The sequence below is a fragment of the Lycorma delicatula genome, chromosome 7, assembly GCF_047948215.1.
Source record: "Lycorma delicatula isolate Av1 chromosome 7, ASM4794821v1, whole genome shotgun sequence".
Taxonomy (NCBI): domain Eukaryota; kingdom Metazoa; phylum Arthropoda; class Insecta; order Hemiptera; family Fulgoridae; genus Lycorma; species Lycorma delicatula.
The window spans coordinates 8,606,445-8,626,315 of record NC_134461.1 but is presented as its reverse complement, the minus strand read 5'-3'; the positions used below and the strand labels follow the sequence as shown (position 1 = coordinate 8,626,315).

At 29.3% G+C, this 19,871-nt stretch overlaps 1 protein-coding gene across 1 annotated transcript in view; it reads left to right on the top strand.

The window, feature by feature from the left end:
• The first annotated feature begins 5,848 nt into the window (after window positions 1–5,848).
• trx (histone lysine N-methyltransferase trithorax) overlaps window positions 5,849–19,871 on the top strand; it is a 70,124-nt gene continuing 56,101 nt past the window's right edge. The window contains exons 1-6 of the mRNA XM_075371707.1: window positions 5,849–6,145; window positions 7,814–8,789; window positions 11,794–11,970; window positions 12,421–12,641; window positions 16,724–16,840; window positions 18,728–18,829. Of these exons, the coding sequence (XP_075227822.1) occupies window positions 5,975–6,145; window positions 7,814–8,789; window positions 11,794–11,970; window positions 12,421–12,641; window positions 16,724–16,840; window positions 18,728–18,829 (1,764 nt within the window). The 5' untranslated portion in view covers window positions 5,849–5,974. The remainder of the gene's footprint in view (window positions 6,146–7,813; window positions 8,790–11,793; window positions 11,971–12,420; window positions 12,642–16,723; window positions 16,841–18,727; window positions 18,830–19,871) is intronic.

The following is a 19,871-nucleotide window of genomic DNA, read 5'->3' as shown; positions in this document are numbered from 1 at the left end:
ACATTACTATTAATGTATTATAAATTTCTTAACTTTTATTTTCAATAATTGATAAAGAATTATGCTGATGGATTATTTAATTCTGGTAAGAAGTAAATTTGACCTATATCTACATGTTTTATTCTAATAGAATTATTTTAAAGTTTTAATTTTTTTTTAACACGTTAATATCTTTTCAGTATCGTTTATGTTTATAGTTATATATTGTCATTTTATATAGACAAAAAAAATTACTTCTTGTGTGTTTAACTTCACATCTGTGTTTAACAGGAGAACATAGTCGCTTCCTGAGTTTTTTTATTTTGCTTTATTAATAAAAACATTTTGCATTTTATTTTAAGTATATATATTTTAATTTTTCAATTTATTTATAATTGTTTTATTATAAACATAATTTTTTTTTTGTTGGAGTCATCTGTCTTGACAAAAGTTTTTTATAATCGGTACCATGTATACTTTATTTAGTCACCCTGTTTAAAAATTAAATCATATCAGAAACTGTTCAGTTCAAAAAATTATAATAAATAAACCTTTTTAAGTAAAAAAAAAAATATAATATTTTTTCTGGATGAGCTATTAAGTGCCTTTATAGATTTATGTCAAATATATGAAACATAAAAAGCATTCATATTTTCATTAAACATAACCGATATGTACATGAGAACTACTACGGCATTATATCGTACAATAAGGTAGGAATTCAGGTTTTTTAAAAATAAACTAGTTTTGTATTAATATTACATTTGAAATATTAAAAATTCTTATGAACCATTTAAAATTGAAAAATAAACAATTAAATGACAAGATTTATTATTAAATTCATATTATAATTCTTATTTACATATTTTAATTCACACATATTTTACATATGTGTGTGAAATTTGTTGCGGTTAATTTTTTAAATGTTATTTGATTATCCAGTTGATTTGGAACATAATATATAAGATACATAAAACAATTAATATTTTTCTCTTAATTTTAACATAAAAGTGGAGCTAGCCATTCAAATGTTTCCAGTATACACTAATTTTGTCAAAAAATGAATGATTATGGCTATAAACATTGACAAGATGATACAAAGCATTTCATTTTAGAAATTGATCATTAAAATGAAGATTTTAATGAAAAATCATCTTTATTAGGTCCATTTTAATGTTATAAAATTTCCAAAAGAAAAAAAAATAATGGCTGATTTACCAAGTCGGCTATTTTTTGCATCCTTATGGTACTTTTTCTTCATTCAAATTCCATTTATCCATACCATCTCCAATATAAATGTTAGTGTTTTAGGTCTTTTTCGCTACAATATTTCTGTAGTAGTCTTTTTCAAAGATTTCATTCTTTGAATAATGATCGTCTCTGTTAGTTTTTGAAAAATTAAGAAAGTTCTGTTTCAACAGAATTTGTTGCTGTTTGAAAGCCACCCATCATCTCTCCCTAATGTTATTATTGACTACTTGATTAAGCAAAGTTGATTGTCAGCTTTTCCAAAACATCAGCTGCATCAGTTTATTTACCACCTATTCTTCTGACCTATATAAAATACTACTCTCAATCATAATTATATGTGTGTATATTATATATATATCACTTTATTAGATTCTATATAGTTTTATTTATGTGAACACATATTTACTGGTATTTGTTTTAAGACTCATTCCTCATCTTTAATCACTGCAAGCTAATCATCAGAAAATATAAACAGTCACCTTCTATTTTCACACCCTTTATTTTTCAACTTATTTATTTAAATATAGGGAATAAATAAAATGCAAAAATTGTTTTAAACAAAGAATATAAAAAACACAAAAATATTATAGACATATGGGCTATTAAATGCTAAAGTGATCTATGAATATTGAAGAAATTGTCTGAATTAAAATTTGTCGCATATGTAAAATATCCCCAGATCTAAGGAAAATTTGTCATATTTTTACTAAAATGTATAAGGAAAGAAAATATGCTAGATAAGCTAACATATAATGTACTGTATGTAAATAAACTAATGTGTCCATGATGCAAAACATCTTAAGACACCTGAACTACATGAGATCCAAACTAATCGGTTGACTATATAATGGAAAGTTGACTTTAAAATAAGTAAATATAATTTAAAGAAACAATTATTTAGCTATATGTGGACAAAAATCTTACTGATTACTAAATTTTAAATCATTGACAGTGTACAATAAAATAAAAAGCACAAAATTCCTTCTTTCCACAGCTCAAAGCCTCTCACGGTGAAGAGAGTAAAACATTTCTTAATATTGTGTTCTTGATGATTTTAAAAGAAATACACGAGATAGTTATAATACATTCAATTTTTATAGTACCCACAAGTATTTACATTGTCATAAAATTTGAATCGTTCATTCAAATAAGTATTAAAGTTTAATTACAATTTGGGCTATATCTTTCAGTAAATTTAAAACATTGAGTTTTTTAACTTTATTTAAGTTTATCAACAAAACATGTCCCTTTACCTCAGCTTTATGTTTACAAATGCTGTTGAACTACTGTTCAAAACTAAGTAGAAGAAAAATCATACTTATGCCTATAAATGATAAGTATCCAAAAAGTTAACAGACGTTCATCTACCTTCTAATATGTTCACAATTGTATGTCAATATTTTACACATCTGGTTGCTGTGACGATGTCCAAAGATGACTGTAATAAATGACAATAGACCACTTCTAATTTGAAAGTTACACAACAATATAATTCATTAGAAATGTGAAATTATTTTAAAAATTAAATAGATATGATGAAATTTTTCACACAATATAAAAATTCATATTTCATCAGTGGCCAAAATTGGACAGTTGGGTGTTAGATGGGTATAGGTGGGTAGTTGCTTGAAAAAGGGAATAAAATAAATAATTTAATTATTATTAAATACATTTCCGCATTTAAAAATGTAATATTTTTATATTTATTTTTCATATCTCAATTTTCATGGAATTACCTTTTTTCTATCAGATAAATTAACTTGCAATTGCAATTGATGTATTCTTCAATGAGCGAGATGTTTAAACTTGTTTTCCTAGTTTGATAAAAAACTGGAAGAGCAGAAATTAATTGAGAAACAAAAAAATTAAATACAAACTGCATGTACCCAATCAAAACCTTAACATTTAGTCATTACACGAGGTAGTGCTAGTTTATATACTATCATTATTTTGGGGTGAATCTTTCTTTCTGTTCAACAATCTTTCAGCTGGCTAAATTTTAAAACATCTTTTATAGTGACAGATAGCTTTCAAACTATTAGGGAAGTGAATAGCTACATTAGCTTACACAAGAAATATATTTATGGTTATCTTAAATTTAGAAATTTAAGTTTTAACAAATATCCTTAAATAAATGTTTTTTATATGTAACAGATTGTTTACTTTTTCTTTGTCACTATTAATTTCTTTATTTAAAAGAAAAAACCTTCTTGTGCGTAATATAATTTGCATCTCTTATTAATCACTAAAACTACCAAAGTAAAAATGGACAAATAATAATAGTAAGTTGTCCCAATTTAACAAAACATAAACATATGCAAGTCAGATATAAAAAATAATGTGAAAATAAAGAAAAATAAATATATTATAAAAATTTTAAATATGAAATACAGATTTGGTTTAATAATAATTAGACATTTGATTGCTAAGTACTGATGTATAAGTTAGCAGAATTGTTGAAATAGATTTATCATGATAAAGAAGTGGTTCTTAATTATTACATTTGACCCAACATTTTTTTTTTTAAAGATTGTTAGTTGATGACAGATACTGCTCAGCTATTATCAGTAAGTATTCTGATAAATTTTATTTAATTCTTGGTTTTATAATTGTAAAAAGTTATTAATCTAAGAAAAATTATTTCTACATAATGGCACTGTAATTTAATTAAGGATTTTAATATAGTTTGAAATTTTGGGACCAAGGCTAGTTAGAAGACATATTTATGGATTGTGAAAAAAATTTAAACCCGTTACCCACTCAGTTTATTTTCTTGAGGTTTATTACTAATAAAGGTCTTGTTGGATATTTTCATAAGGCACCTAAAAGTTTGTTCTTGCAGAAAACTAGGCTCTCATATTATCCCCCTACCATTCACTCCCTCTCTCTCTCTGAAAATATTAACAAAACTATGCCAAAGAACACAAGATGGCAAACAGACAGTCATGTTGAGGTGTTTTTCATCATTTTTACCTAGTAATACATGTAAAACTATTATACTTCAATATATTTAGTCATGTTATAACAAAGTAATTATTGAAGCTTTAGCCTGTTTTACCCAAAACCATTTTGTTTTTTTTACAATGTTGATGCAAATAGTCAAAAGAATATACAATTATATTCTGCATATTACAATTTTGAATTTAGGAAGATAAATTAACAATGAAGTTAATATTAACTTTTGTTTATAGATAAAAATTATAGGAATTGATAGTTTTTCTTTTACTTTGTTAGAAAACTACATGTAAAAAAATAATTTATTTAAAATTTCTTTTTCTTCCTCACAAGTAAAGTAACATTTTTTACTCTCTAGTGTTTACAACAAATCAAAAGTTACACAGGTAGTAGCACCAATCAATCTTAAATTTTGATAACTAGTTAATATATTAAGTGTGTTTTAATAATAATAATATTCAAAGTCTGTTGTAAATATACTGTTATAGAAATATTTCATCCAATTAAAAGGAGTTGAAAATCTAGTATTAGTCCAAAGAAGTTAATATTTTCACTTTCAAGTTATGAAAGAATGAGTTTAAATCAGTTATTGAGAGATTAGTGTTTTATTTTACTTAAGAAGTACATTAATCCCAATAATTAGCTGGATCACCTTATTCACAGAAGCTAAACTTCAAAGTTAATAGAAGTTATTATAAAAGAATCATTTTTGCATTTTTAATGTAACATTGTATTTTTTTTCTCCTTGGAAGTAAACCTCTCTGCCTATATGCTGAATAAAAAAGTAAATACAAATCTTAATTGCATTGATCATTAAATTCGTCATTATTTAGATGTCAAAAATTCCGAAATTTAATTTAATCTTTAATTCAAAATGTTATTTACGTGAACAACCTTTAACATATTCATCACATGAAGTTTTTGCAAGTTCTAGTTGCATTTTAAAGGGATAATTAATCATGATATTTTTTTAAGGTTAGATTTCATATTGTCGTTTGATCGCTTAGCAGTACATTAAAATTCAACCTGTTTAAAACATCATATTTTGTTATTCGTAAAAATCGAAATGTTATTTTTATGAAGGCCGAATTCAGAAATTATTTCTTTCTCAGACCGTGTTACATAATGGCATTATGGAAATTCCCAATGAGAGGAGATACTGATATCATTGATTTTAAAATGTGATTTGTGTAATATTCTTTTATTACTGGAAATTGATTTTACCTTATATATATACCCTTTTTGCTGATAACCTTATAGGAACATGATTACTACTATGAGTTTTCAAATTGCTAAACAGGTTGTCTAACGTACTCTGTGAAATTTTTTTGCAGTCTTATTAGACCAGCTGAAATGGAACATTTGGAGCTGGGATTAATGAAATACACATTCATACAGATTTCATTTCATTCATTCAGTTTTTTAAATAATTAGTCTTATCGTAATAATAACTGTTAACTTCAAATATCCGGCCTTCCGTAATATAAGTGAGTGTGTCTAATAAACATTTCCAGTAGCACAGTGTTGAAGTAATAATTATTATTCTAGTTATCAAACATATTATACCAATAAATAATCATGAATACTTAATGTCTTTCCCGCGATTTTCGTTTGTTTGTATTGGCAACTCTGATGTTTTAGACTCGTTAACTGGAATATCTGTTACTTTCCTCTGTCCTTGTCCGAGAAAACATAAGCGATGTTTGGTTATTTTGTTAGTTGTGAATGCATATCAATAGAAATGGTCGTGACACTTAATAAGTTAAACGATGAGTAGTGACTTTTAAACATGGTGAAATCTAAGTTTCCTGGAAAGCCATCAAAGTTTAACAACAGGAAATTAGTGAATGTTTCTAATGCTGCTAATTCAACTCAAGAAAATGAATCTGCCAGAGCCGCAGAATTCATTTGTTATGGTTTGTCGGTTTTCAATGAAACTTTCGGACCAGATGATGACGAGGTCTGTAAACAATATTAAATTATTTATTTTATTATTTTGTATTATTTTGATGTAAATTGATGGCTGACACACTTAGTCAACTGAGCGGTTTGTTGGTGTTTTTTTTTGGGGGAAGTGCGTAATACACTAACAGTAGTGTTATTCATCTTGCATGGTTTTGTTGTTTCGGGAGTTCGAAATTAATTAAATTTTATTTCCCGAATACAAAACAACGCGTTAGTGATTTTTTACTCATTTTTTTTAAAGTCCAGTTGAATTCGGACGTTAGCTGTCGTCTTTGAAGTAAAGCACTCATAACCTATACGCAGCCAGACATGTTTGGTATTCAGTTGGTCTACTCATGTTTACCCGTTTGGTCCAATGATTACAATTTATGCTTATTCCTAAGTGAAGTTATTTTAATTATAAATTACAATGTTCTTTTTTTGTCGTAATTAGTAATGTTTTAAGATCCATTAATCACAATGTTTTTGTGTAATTTTAGTTGCCTTCTATACTTACCGTACCTGACAATTAGGCTATTTAGCCTAATAAATTGATTCAGTTTCATTTATTGTCGTTTTTTTTTTTTTAATATTGTGGACTTTGAAAAAAAAAGTTTTTTTATAAAATATATTTTTAGAATGTATGTTGTAGTTAAAATACTAACTAGAGGATTTGTGTATGGCTAAATTTTATGTTTATCAATAATGAAAAAAATATAATTTTCTTAGAATATCATCTTGTGTATTTGTTGATGAAGTAATCTTAATTGAAAATTAAGTAGAAAAATGAACAGTATAAAAATTATTTCTTTTTTAACTAGTACTATCACTTTTCAGTAGGCATTCATCACCTAAACAATATTGGGTTTAAATTAACTGTCTATAATAGTAAAAAGAATTTACAGATGTAGAAATAATTCTTACAGTTCATGATATACTGCACAAAAATGGTCAGGGTTTATTTACATTATATATATAAGTGATACAAGTTAATATTTCATGAAAACATTTTTGTAAATTGCAAATATAAAAATTATTTTTAATTGAGAACATTTGCATTTTAATTGTCAGATTGCAGCTTTATCTATTCTCTGTTTGATCTTAATTTACAGAAAATGTTCTCGATTAAAAATAATTTTTATATTTGCAATTTACAAAAATACTTTTGTGAAAGATAACTTACATCAATTAACTGACCGATAACCCACAACAAAACTTATTATTTAAATAGGCTTAAGAAAAGTTAGGTATAATTTTTTAACTTTAATTTCATGTTTTTAACTGCATTATTATTTTGCAAACAAATTGCAATAATTATAAAATAAATTTTACAGTAATTATAGTAAGTACACTGTGAAAATAATAAATAATACTCGTAAAATTGTTTTACTTTCTAGATCTATGTATATAATTTTTACTTATATATGTATTGTGGGAAAAAAAGCAAAAACATTTACAATTTGTTCAGAGTATTTGACTCCACTTTTGTAGTACTACTTTGTATTGTGTTTTGTATATGCAAATGTCACATAATGTTTATTTTGATTTGATTATAAAGAGTTTAAAAAAAAATTTAGTTTGCCGTTAAAATTATTTTTTATTAATTTTACTTTGTTTACTTAGTGTTTAAATTATATTTGAATTAACATGTTAAATTATTTTTAGTTCTTTTGTTTTGTTTTAGTCTGCACCATTCCATGGATTCAGTCCATATGACATTGCAAGATCTAAAGAATTGGCAGAAACACGTCTTGCTGAAATTGAAAAAGAATATAAAAGTAGAGGTGTTGCATTTTTGCCTCTCAATAAAAAAATACAAAATAAATCATTGTTATTACCAGAAAGTTTTGTTAATAGTAGTACTAATGAATGTAATTTTGAGTGTGATGAAAGTCATATCGACAGGCCATTTACTCCAATAAAACACGTTGCAGGGAGCAATTTAAAAAAGAATCGAACTGTTACTTCTTCAGTTCTCGTCAAAAACAATTTCTTTGAGTTTTCTAGTGATAGTAGATCTAGTGGTGGCATTAGTAATTTACAGTCAAATAGTGATGATAAACGTTTTTTTATAAATTCAAACAATACAGCTGCTAGTAGTGATGGCAGAAACATTAGAAATAATTTTTATAACAGTAACAATAATACTCAAGATAAAACTGTTATTGGTGTTTCAAATAATCCATATTACAAAAAGAATTTTATACTTCCGAGTCGAAGCGCACGCTCATCACGTGTTATTAAACCGAACAAAAGATTTTTAGATAGAGATAGTGATGTTAGTATTTGTGCGAGTGGTGGCAGTGGCAGCAGTAGTAGCAGTGTAGCTAGTGGTTATGATTGCAATGAACAGCTTGGCAGTGATCAGACTTTGGCTACGACCAGTTGCGGAATAAAATTGAAAAAACCGAGGCTTGTACTCGGCCCCGGTCAGGATGATCCTAATTTTACTTGGTCACGATCGAGAAGAGATGATTCTACTATTGTTTCTGATGTTGAAAGTGAAACGTCATCATTGAAAAGTTCATCTGTCTCTTCAACTAGCGGCTCAAGTACTAGTGGACAAACAAAACGACAACCACCTCCTAAAACTAAAATAGTGTTACGTAAATCTAGGCTTAATATTGAAACTCCTCTATTACCAGATGTGTCAAGACCAAGTAAGTCCTATCGTATATAAACATTTATTTAGTATTACTGTATTTATTAATAGGCTAGTCACGGCTAGATATTTAACTGAAATGTTTGAATAATTCTTCTCTTGTCTAAAGTTTCAATATTTTGTTTTGTTATCAGTCTGAGAATTGTATCACCAATAACAGTTCGCGCTACTTTTTCCAAATGGAGGTTTCTGCATTTGTTTGTAACACAGTGTTTGTGTATTATATACAAAAAAAAATATTTTAATTATAGTCTGTTGTTTGCATCATATTTTAAAATAGAATTTATCACTTATTTTGTTTACTTTTAATTTTTTATAAGGTAACTGTAATTGAGTGTAATTCTGTTGGTTGCTTTGAGAATAAACAAATAAATATTATCACAAACTTAACAGTTGGTATCTTAGAATTGTTAAAATGGTTTCAAGTATAGTTATTTATTTTTAAAAGAACATCAATTAAATTCTTTCAGTTTAAAAAGCTTATGCTACGTTAAATAAAAAGTATAAGAAATGGACCAGTTGATAAACTAAAATCATTGCAGATTTTTGATGGGATATATGAGGGTAAGGTGAAAAGTTCTGGATCTGGATAAGAAAAAAATATTTTTTTGGGTATATTTTGATTTATTTTTCAACATTGTTACCGTTAAGCATACACATAGTCATCAGTGTTCTACAAGAGTGCTTATGTCAGTTCAGTACGTCAGTTTATTAAACTCCTTAAAATAACCATCTATGGCAGCAATAACTTCATTAGTTGAAAATTTCTTCCCTTCAAGCCAATTTTTTAGGTTAAGAAACAAGTGATCAGTGGGAACCAGATTAGGTGAATGGAGAATGTTAGGGCAATCAAGACCGAAATTTATTGATTTTTGCCATTACAATGACTGATGTGCGAGCTGCAGCATTATCTTGATGGAAAAAGCACTTTTTTTTGCCAAATGCAAAAAAAATTTTTAATTTTTTTTTTGTTGTCTTCAGTCATTTGACTGGTTTGATGCAGCTCTCCAAGATTCCCTAATCTAATTAATTAATTGATTAATTAATTAATTAATTTTAATATATAATATTAAAATTATAATATTTTAACTCCTGATGATGGTTTGAAAAAACTGAAAGATCTCGAGGACTTAACACCTATTTGCTGGTAAGGTGGATATATCACTTATTAATTACTTTTAATTATTTTATTAAAATATACTAACAGAACCATGTTCAAGAAATTTATAATAACTGATTATTATTTTGTCTGAAAATTATTTTGCACTTTTAGAGTGCTGAATTACAAAATTTTTGGTGATGTGTAACTTGGTTGAAAGGCATTTACAATGAATAATTTCAATTGTAAGGATAACTTGGTTCTTAAATAAGGTATTTCAAATTTATCAAAATCTGAGGCAAGAGTCTGTAATTGTATACAATTACAATTTTTTCAAACTAAATATAATTCAAGTAATTAATAAACTTTATATCATTGTTAAAATAATAAAAATAGTAACGAAAATAATAATGTTTATAATAATATTTATAAAATGACATTAGGCTTGTAACTGAAAATATTTATTTTTATCTTATAAATTGTTAATTTTTATCTTATAAATACCCTAATCTGAAGCAGTTCTTCCATGGGTTGATGCCTGCTTCCTCCTTACTTTGCTTAAAGTTTAATTTTTCTTCCTTGGATGAGAGCCATGGCAATTAAGTCGCTTACCACCCTAGTTCCATCTATGTCCGCAGCATGCAGACTCTTAATAGTTAGCAAAGTTGCCATTTCTTTAATGGGGCTGTGACCCTCTATGTCTGTATTGTACCAGGGCTTTATATCTGTCTAGGGTCACATAAAAAGCCAAAACTATGACTGAAATTTGTTCTGTATCCAGTAATTCTTGTTTAAAATAAAATCTAATTTAGCTGTTTTGTATCATTGGAATAGTGGAAAGAAGTACAATAATAAAATTGGAATTTTTTCACATGCTACAAAATTCATTTCTCACCATAAAAAAGAACACATTTTGAATTGAATTTGGTTAAATTATTTCTTATAATTAAAAGTAAATATATTTAGTTTATAATGGTTGAATTGTTTTTTATTAATGTTCATATCTCTTGAAGTATCTGAATACCACCAATGTCTTCTTTACCTTACAATAATGAAATTCATTCATTTGTATAATATTTTAAGTGTGAAAATTAGTGAAATAACTACATATGCTTGTTAATCTTAAAAATGAACATTAAGCGGTTTGTCAAAGAGTGTAAACTTGATGATGAAGTGCTATGATCCTATAATTGTTTATCGGTTTAAAAAGTTTTCATAAATTAACTCTGGTACTGTACCCAAATTTAGTTAATCTGCTTCTAATTCAGGAACTTTATACTTCTTAAGTTTTTTTTTAAATCTAGATTTATAAATATGACATCTCACAGTTATTGTTACATGTTAAAATTTAAATCTTAGAATTTAAGTTTAAATTGTTTAATAATAATTTAAAGAAAATATGAAAAGTTTTAATATAATCTGTTAGTCTATAATAAGCTTTCTAGAATATTGTTTTGAAGGGGTAGGTTGGCAGAAGTTGTTAGATGTTGTAGGGAAAAAGCTACATTAAAGGTAGTGTGTGTGTTATCATGGAAGCGCTTGATAGTTGCCATGAAAACTTGTGTTTGCATTTAAGATGTGGGATACAGGTTAACATTTCTAAAATTGGAAGTAACCTTAAATTGTGCATTTCATTAATTTTCACAGACATTCTCACAATTTGAGATCATTATAACAAATGCCAAGAACATTTTTGAAAAACAAACTAATAAACTTAATAAAAATCAATTATTCAATCGACATGGTTTCAAATTATTATTTTTATTATGTTCTTATTATATTTTTTAGCACAACAATAAAGTTATTAGGTATTTTTATTTTATTGAATATTGTAGTAGTATTATGTTAGTAGTAGTTTATTTAGTAGAACTTTTTTTTGTAGCAGTTTTGACTTTTTTTCCAGAGAGTGGTGCTGTTAGAGGTAAAGTTGTATGTGGAGTGTGTGGTGCTACGAGATTTTATCGTTTTGTAAGACAAGCAAGGAAGTTTGGTATTTACAGCTGTGAATCTTGTAGGAAATTCATATCAAAAATGATTAACACTCATGATAAAACACCTCTTAAGTGTTATGGTGAAGGAGGTAAGTTTACTACTTTTTGTATTGTTTTCATTAGTATTATCCTCAGAGCAGGTGTTATCTTTATTTTAATACCAGCAGGCTACGCAAGTTCATAATATGTTGAATATATTTTGTGTTTAACTTTTATTAAATACCTTATAATGTTAAAAGAATAATATCATTTGTTAAATAATGTTATGCATACGATGATGTGTAGCTGTTTTTATTGACTAAAAGTGTAGTGTTTATGCTACTAATTCGTGAAATGTCTAGCATCTAAAGGAATGCATTTTTAACAAATGCATACTTATTGTAATGCTATACTTAATAGTAGAAGATGCTCTAACTTAGAGCAGAAGATGGAAATCTACTTATTGTACAGTAGTTCAAGGCAGGAAGTGTTAGATATTTTGTGTAATAATTCTATGTAATTTTGTTGTAATTAGTTGTGTGCTTTGTTTTTTTTTCCAGGCCAGTGTACTGTACCACCGGTATTAAGAACTGTGATATGGGAGGTCAGGAAGCAGATGATCAGCAAAGTAAGAAAGATGCGTTGTCCTGCTTGTTGGCTTAAAATGTGTATACGATGTTACTGTATGCCTGATATTTTAAAAGTGAGACTTAATAAATTGTTACCAGTTTTTATGCGAGATCCTATATTGTCAGCTAAAAATGTACATAAATTACCGACTGTAAGTAATTTCATTATTTCTTCTTTAGTGTTAAAATTGATAGTTCCATTATTTTTCAGGTTGATTTAATTATTCTTGAAAAACCCTAAAAGAAGCCTTTAATGAAAATCAAGTGAAGATTATGCAACAGTATGGATTTAAGAACAGGTTAAAATTTACCAGCTGTGTGTGTGTGCATGCGTGCACAGTTTTATTACATGGATGTAAAACATGGACGTTGGGAAAGAAAGAAAAGGAGAAGACTGGAACTTTTAAAATATTGATACGTTGGAAGGTGAAGAAAGCAAGAATTGTAAGAAGAGTAGAGGAAGGAAGAGATTGAACTAAAGGCAAAGTACATTTATAAAATTTATAAAATCAAGAAAGAAGGTCTTCATAAAAGACCAAAGTGCAACCGAGAAACAGGAACGAAATATATTTTTACGAAAAAAATATGAACTATATTAACATAGTATTATATAGTACTGGTTTTCTTTTGTATATGTTATGATTTACATAACCCCAAAACTAATTATTAACTATAATACTGTTAGTAACATTACTAACATAATACTAATGTAACATATTAGTTAGTAACATAAAGTATGCTAACATTATTATAGTAGTAGTAGTAGTAGTAGTAGTAGTACTATAGTATACTATGAGGGTTATTTTTTTTTCAAGGTCCAATTAGTCACAAAATTAAAACCACAGTGAAAATAAAAAATTTATTTGTAACAAGTACTTACATAGTTACGCTATTTCTCTACATAGTTGCAACTCCGATTTAGACATTTGTCGTACCATGGTACCAACTTTCCAATACCTTCGTCATAGAATGGAGCTGCCTGTGTTTTCAGCCATGTTTCTACGCCGGTCTGCAACTTGATGTCTGTGCCAAAATGTTGTCCTCCTAGCCAGCGTTTCATGTGAGCAAAGAGGTAAAAATTGGATGGAGTCAAGATCGGGCTGTATGGTGGGTGATCAAACACTTCCCAATGAAAACGCTGCAGGAGCTTTGTTACGGCTGCAGTGTGTGGCCGAGCATTGTCATGGAGAAAGACAAAGCCTGATGACAACATTCCTCTCCGCTTATTCTGAATTGCCCTTTGTAGAGGTTGAAGAGTCATGCAATATAAGGCTGCAGTAATGGTCGTGCCACGTTTCATGAATTCCACCTAGAGAACTCCATTCTGGTCCCAGAACACAGTAGCCATACACTTTCTGTTGGAGAAGGTTCTCTTGAACTGCTTTGGTTTACTGGGAGAGTGAGAATGTATCCACTGTTTGGATTGTTCTTCAGTTTTGAAATGGCTCGTCTCGTCCCCTGTGGCAATTTTGTTCAAAAAATCTTCTCCGTTGTGGTAGCGCTGAAGAAACTGGGAGGAAATAGGGAGGTGTCCATTCTCATTGTTTTGTGATGGTCGGACAGCATCTTGGGAACCCATCTCGCACACAGTTTGCAGTACTGAAGTCTCACTCACAATTGTATAGAGAGCTGACCTTGAAATTTCAGGAAACTAATCGCTCAATACGGAAATTGTGAACCGACGATTTTCTCGAATTGCCTCATCCACTCGCTCAACGAGATCATCGGTTGACACTCGCTTTTTTCCCTGACCGCCTGCATCATGAACATGTGCATGTCCTGCTTTAAAGTTCCTGCACCATTGTTGCTCTTTGCTGTCACTCATTGAAGTTTCACTGTACAGATTACTTATTCGTTGATGAATTTCAGCTGTAGCTGCATTATACCCCTCAGCCTGAAGAAATCGAAGTACCGCACGCACCTCACACTTGGGTGGGAGATGCTATTGTTGTAGACATGTTTATGTGCTAGCTGCATGTTCTGAACTAAACGAAGTGACGTGGCGTGATTGAAGGCCATACTAGATGCTGCGCAACACATGCGCAAAGATTCATCCGATTTTTGCACGGGTTTTTATTTCGCGACCGATCGGACCTTGAAAAAATAACCCTTGTATATATTTATATACACAACAAATTAACCACCAACACAGTTAACAGAAAAAATCTACTTTCACAGGATCCCGCATCATCAGTCTACGTAATTCTGCAATTGCAACAAAAACAAAACAGAAATAAAAACTTAAAAATTAGCGTTAAATTAAAATTAAAAATTAAAACTTCTGTCATTCTAATTGGCAGTGAAGTTGTTTCAAGTTTTATGATTGTTAGGGTTAATGTTTTCTAATTTTTCAAGTTTTTATTGTTTGTTTTTAGATGTAATTGTAGAATTACATTACCAACTGATGTGGGATGCTACAAAAGGTAACTTTTGGTATTAGATTTTTTTAATGTGTTGGTGGTTAATTTGTTGTTGTTTGAGGTTAATTGATACAGTGGTCAGTATATTGATGAATTGTTTGAATTTCTGGAAAGTTTTATACGAGGTGCGACAAGAAAGTAATGAGGCTGATGTGAAAAAAAATGTTGCTTACCGTTTTATTCATGTTCTGTAATATCTTTGAACTCATCTTCTGTAATATCCTCCAAGACCCTCGTCACAGCTTTTTGGACATCTTGTGTTGTTTGAAAATGGTGTCCCTTGACCGCCATTTTGACTCTTGGAAATAGAAAAAAAGTCGCACGGAGCAATATCTGGTGAATAAGGTGGCTGTGGTAGTACTGAAATTTGTTTTTTGAGGTTAAAAATTGCTATACTGACAGAGCAGTGTGGGATGGCACATTATCGTGATGCAGAATCCAATTATCGGCAATGTTGGCAGGGACACGAAGAACTCATTATGAAGTCTTTCTAAAATTTCTTTGTAGAAATATCGGTTAACTGTTTGTCCAGGAGGCACCCACTCTTTATGAACAATTCCCTTGGAATCGAAGAAGCACACAAGCGTGCATTTCACTTTTGACATGCGAGCTTTTTTTGGTCTGGGTGATCCCTTTGAGCATCATTGCGAACTTTGGTGTTTTTTCCCTGGATCGTATTGAAAAAACCAACCTTCGTCACCAGTGATATCACGGCTCAACAAATCTGGATTGATTTCAGTTTGAACAGATCAGCTGCCACATTTTTCCGCGTTTCTCGCTGTTGTGTGAGATTTTTGGGAACCATTTTTGCACAAACCTTTCTCATACCAAGATCTTCAGTTAATATTAGACGAAGCGTTTCTCGATTGATGTTGAGTTCTTCTGCAATCATTTTCATGGATAATCTTCGATCAGATCGTATGATTTCACGCACCCTGGTCAACATCTGTCCGTGAGGTTGATGGTCGTCCACTGTGGTCTTCATCTTCAACATTTGTTCCGCCTTCACTAAAAATTTTATGCCACCGAAAAACTTGAGCTCTTGACATAACTTCCTCTCCAAAAGCCTTCTGAAGCTTACCATAAGTTGTCGCGTTTTCACCCAATTTAACACAAAAAAAATGGCATACCATTGCGCAATATTTTGCGGTTTCATTTCTGTGAAGAGAGACACAAACAACAGGTGTTCACTTATTACAGCGCAACTCATGACTGAGCAGTTGCATCAATGTGCCGCTTGGACTAGAAGTAGCTTATAGACCAAGGTCAAAGATGGTGGGCCTACGCAAGCTGCAGGGTTGTCACATCTTGCAAAGAAAAATCAGTCTGATTACTTTGTCGCACCTCGTGTGTGTGTGTGTGTATACATATATATATATATATATATATATATATATATATATATATAAAATCCTAGGAAAATTGTTTCCAACGAGCAAGTAAATATTAGGGGAACATTGATTTCTTATAAAGCTCAGCTAAAGTGTGTAATACTAACACAAATGAACTTTTGTTTTGAGTACTATACTAATTCAACAAATTGATAATCTAAATCCAACCACAGCGAACAGGAATAGGCATAACAAGTTTGCATCAGTATTAGAACATTACATCCTCTCATGCCTGCAGGAAGCATAGCAATCTGTATGTTCAAGTAATTTATTTTTATTAACTTGAATAATTTGGTTTTCAAATTTGAATTTTATTCTTCTGTGTGTTTTATATAATTAGTTTAGTTTTTTTTTTGTTTTATATGGTAAAGTTTTATTTAAATTTTGTTGATGATTTCTGTAATCCACTTCTGTTATTTTTAGGGGAGGAGATTAAGAAAAAAATACTTGCATGATACAAGCAGTAGTACTAACATTGAAAATGAAACAAAAGAAGAATTAAAAAGTGTTAGACGGGCCAGATTAGAGAATAGATTAAATGTAAGTTTTTTTTTAGTTTATTACTGTAATTATATCAATTTTATCTTTAATACTGAATATTAATTCCTCAATTTTTATGAAAATTGTCTTATATATAAAAAAATTGCTTTGTATTGAACTAGTGATTGGATTAGCCATTGCATTGACCGCATTTTTGCTACCTGCATTCCTTACATTGCCCTTAATTTTCATTGTGGTGATGTTGTCCTTTGTTGTAGTGATGAGGTTGATAGCCGTATTTTGGTAGAGATAATAATCACTATCTTCTGTAAGCTGCAATATTGGCCGGTTTTCCAAATCATTTCTGTAATAGCAGATACTGCAAAGAAAGTGTTCTGTGGTACACCTTGACCTTTGAAACCGAATAAAATAAATTTTATATTCAGCGAATCTTGCATGTATTCAGTAATCATCATAAGAGGATTTTTGGTCTCTATATACATTGTGGAAATTCATGGTCTGGTGGATGTAGAAAGGGTTAGTTAGCTTCATCACTAAAAATGAGGGTAATTAATTAGAAAGATGGCACACATTCAAATATCAGTTACCTTATCATATGCTGTTACGGTCATTGTGTTAATCATCAGTACACAAAAAAGTGTCAACTATTGTAGTTCTTAAATTTTGCCGTCTTTTTGTTGTAGTAATGATGAATTTTTTTTTACTTGTCTTATAAAGATTTTAAAATGAAAAAAACAAAAAATGACATATTCCATAGTTAAGTTACTGGAGTAAAGTTTAAGTCAGGGTTAAAGTTAAGATTAGGCTAGGTTAGTTATCTCGGTCAGGTTGTTACTGTGCATTGAACTTTGTACGATATCAACATAACCTTACCAAATATAATTTAATGCTAGTTTTGCTCGTTAACCTTGTCTAATAATTTGGCAGATTTAAAATGTAAATTGAAGAAAGTATTGGATACAAATTCAAAACATTACTTTCATTGCAACAGGAATATGTAATTTTTCATTTTAAAATCATTTTTAAGTCAAAAACTACAATAAAGTGACACTTTGTTTTTGTATATTTTTGAAGCAACAACATATGCAAAGATTGCCTTTTGAATGCGCATCATCTTTCTAAATAATTATGAAGATATGCGATTCTGTGGAACTTAATTCAGACTCCTTCAACATTATGAAGCAGAAATACACCTACTTGTATTATCAGTAGTTGTACCGGTTGAAGCTGTTAGGTTTCAAACTTCAGTGTAGTATAAAGAATTCAATAAACTGTTAATTGATGACAATCTAACAATACATACACACACATCCACAATATTGTGCAAACTTACAATTTGTAAGCTTATTTGTAGATTAATAAATCCAAATATTGTGGATTAATAAAGCACTATGTATATAGACTTACATGATCCCAGTCTCTTCACTCTGCCCTGGACTTGCCAGGCAGTCTTCATCCTGAAAGTTTTCATACAATTTCATGATATGTTGTTATACTCAGGTGGAATCTGGAGTTCTGTTAAAAATTATCACTGTAGTTTGACCGTAGATGTGGTTCCACATATTCTATCACCCACAGTGCCTACTTAGATCAATTCATTAACTCGTAATGCATTTTATTGTAATAAGCACTCATTTTTTAAAAGTATAAGTTGTTCTTTCCATTATTAATTAAAAAAGATTTTTTCAAACAGCAAACATTTGTATACAGACATCTTTACAAATATATGTATGAGATTGCATGTAGTTTTCAGTATCCTAATATGAAGCACCATACTTAAGCTATTCATCTTTAAAGATATCTCGGCAAAAGGACTTGCTCAGCAAGTAATGAAGGCAGAATTGATTCTACTTTAATAATTTGATTTATGTTACAATCTAATTTTAGATGCAGCTGTTTAAAACTTAATATACTTATTTTTTTCAGAAAAAATTAAAATTAAACAGAAAATGTAGAAGTGAAAGTTCTAGTAATATTAATGATACAAAAATAAGAAGACGAAGAAGAAGGTCTAAATTGAAACAGCAGGTATGTTGTGGTGAATAAAACAAAATTTTTAAGTAAAATTATATAAACAAAATTTTAGTTCTGATTTCAAAATCTATTCCTTCACTCTTTTTGTGTGCATATTATTACTCTTATTGTGTGTGCGCGTGGATATCCCTGAGGGATTTCTCAAAGTCTGTATGACAAGAAGAAAAAGCATCTTACATTTGGTAGTTTTTTGGTCATAAAAAGTTACCTACCTACCTTGTATATAATTTTTTAAATCAAGGTTATAGAAAACTGGTGGTAAGAAAGGACCTCTTTTTAAAGATCTTTGTTTAACATTTACTTATTCTCTGTAAATATATATATATATAACTTCTGTGACTTTTTGCTGTTAATTCATTGGAATTATTAAACCTATAATTAGACAAACATTATGTTTTCTTTAATTCTAAACTTAAATCTTTTTAGTAATACCATTTTAATAAAATGGATTACATAGAGGTTAGAAGTACATCGTTTAATTTAGCATATTAACACCAGAAATAGTTAATTTTAATATGATTATTGTAAAAAAAATATTGTGGTGGCACCTATGTTAAAATAATATTCTAGAACAAAGATTGAAAATCAGTACACTTTCCACAACAGCTGGGCCATACATGTCAAATTTAATGTTCTAATTGTGGCTGTGAATTCTGCATATCTGTAGCAGTGGACCACAATACACATTGACATATATATATATAAAGATGTGTTGTACCAAGATTACCACAAATTAATAACTGAGCTGCAAGATGTTACCATAATGGCATTTTCAAAGCAGTCTGGTATTTCATTATGGTGCTGAGTAAGCACTCTTGCAATCAGTTAGTATTCTTTATTTTCAGGCAGACATTTAATATCACAAACATGAATCAACTGAAATCTCTGAATATCTTCCAGTTTGTCATCTGTTAAAACAAATAGTGAGTAGTGTGTGGTTGTATACTTCATGTTGCAAAATTACGGGAATGAATAATAATGTTAATGTATACTGCTGGAGCCACTTCCTTGATGTCTTTTCTGCAGTAAACATACT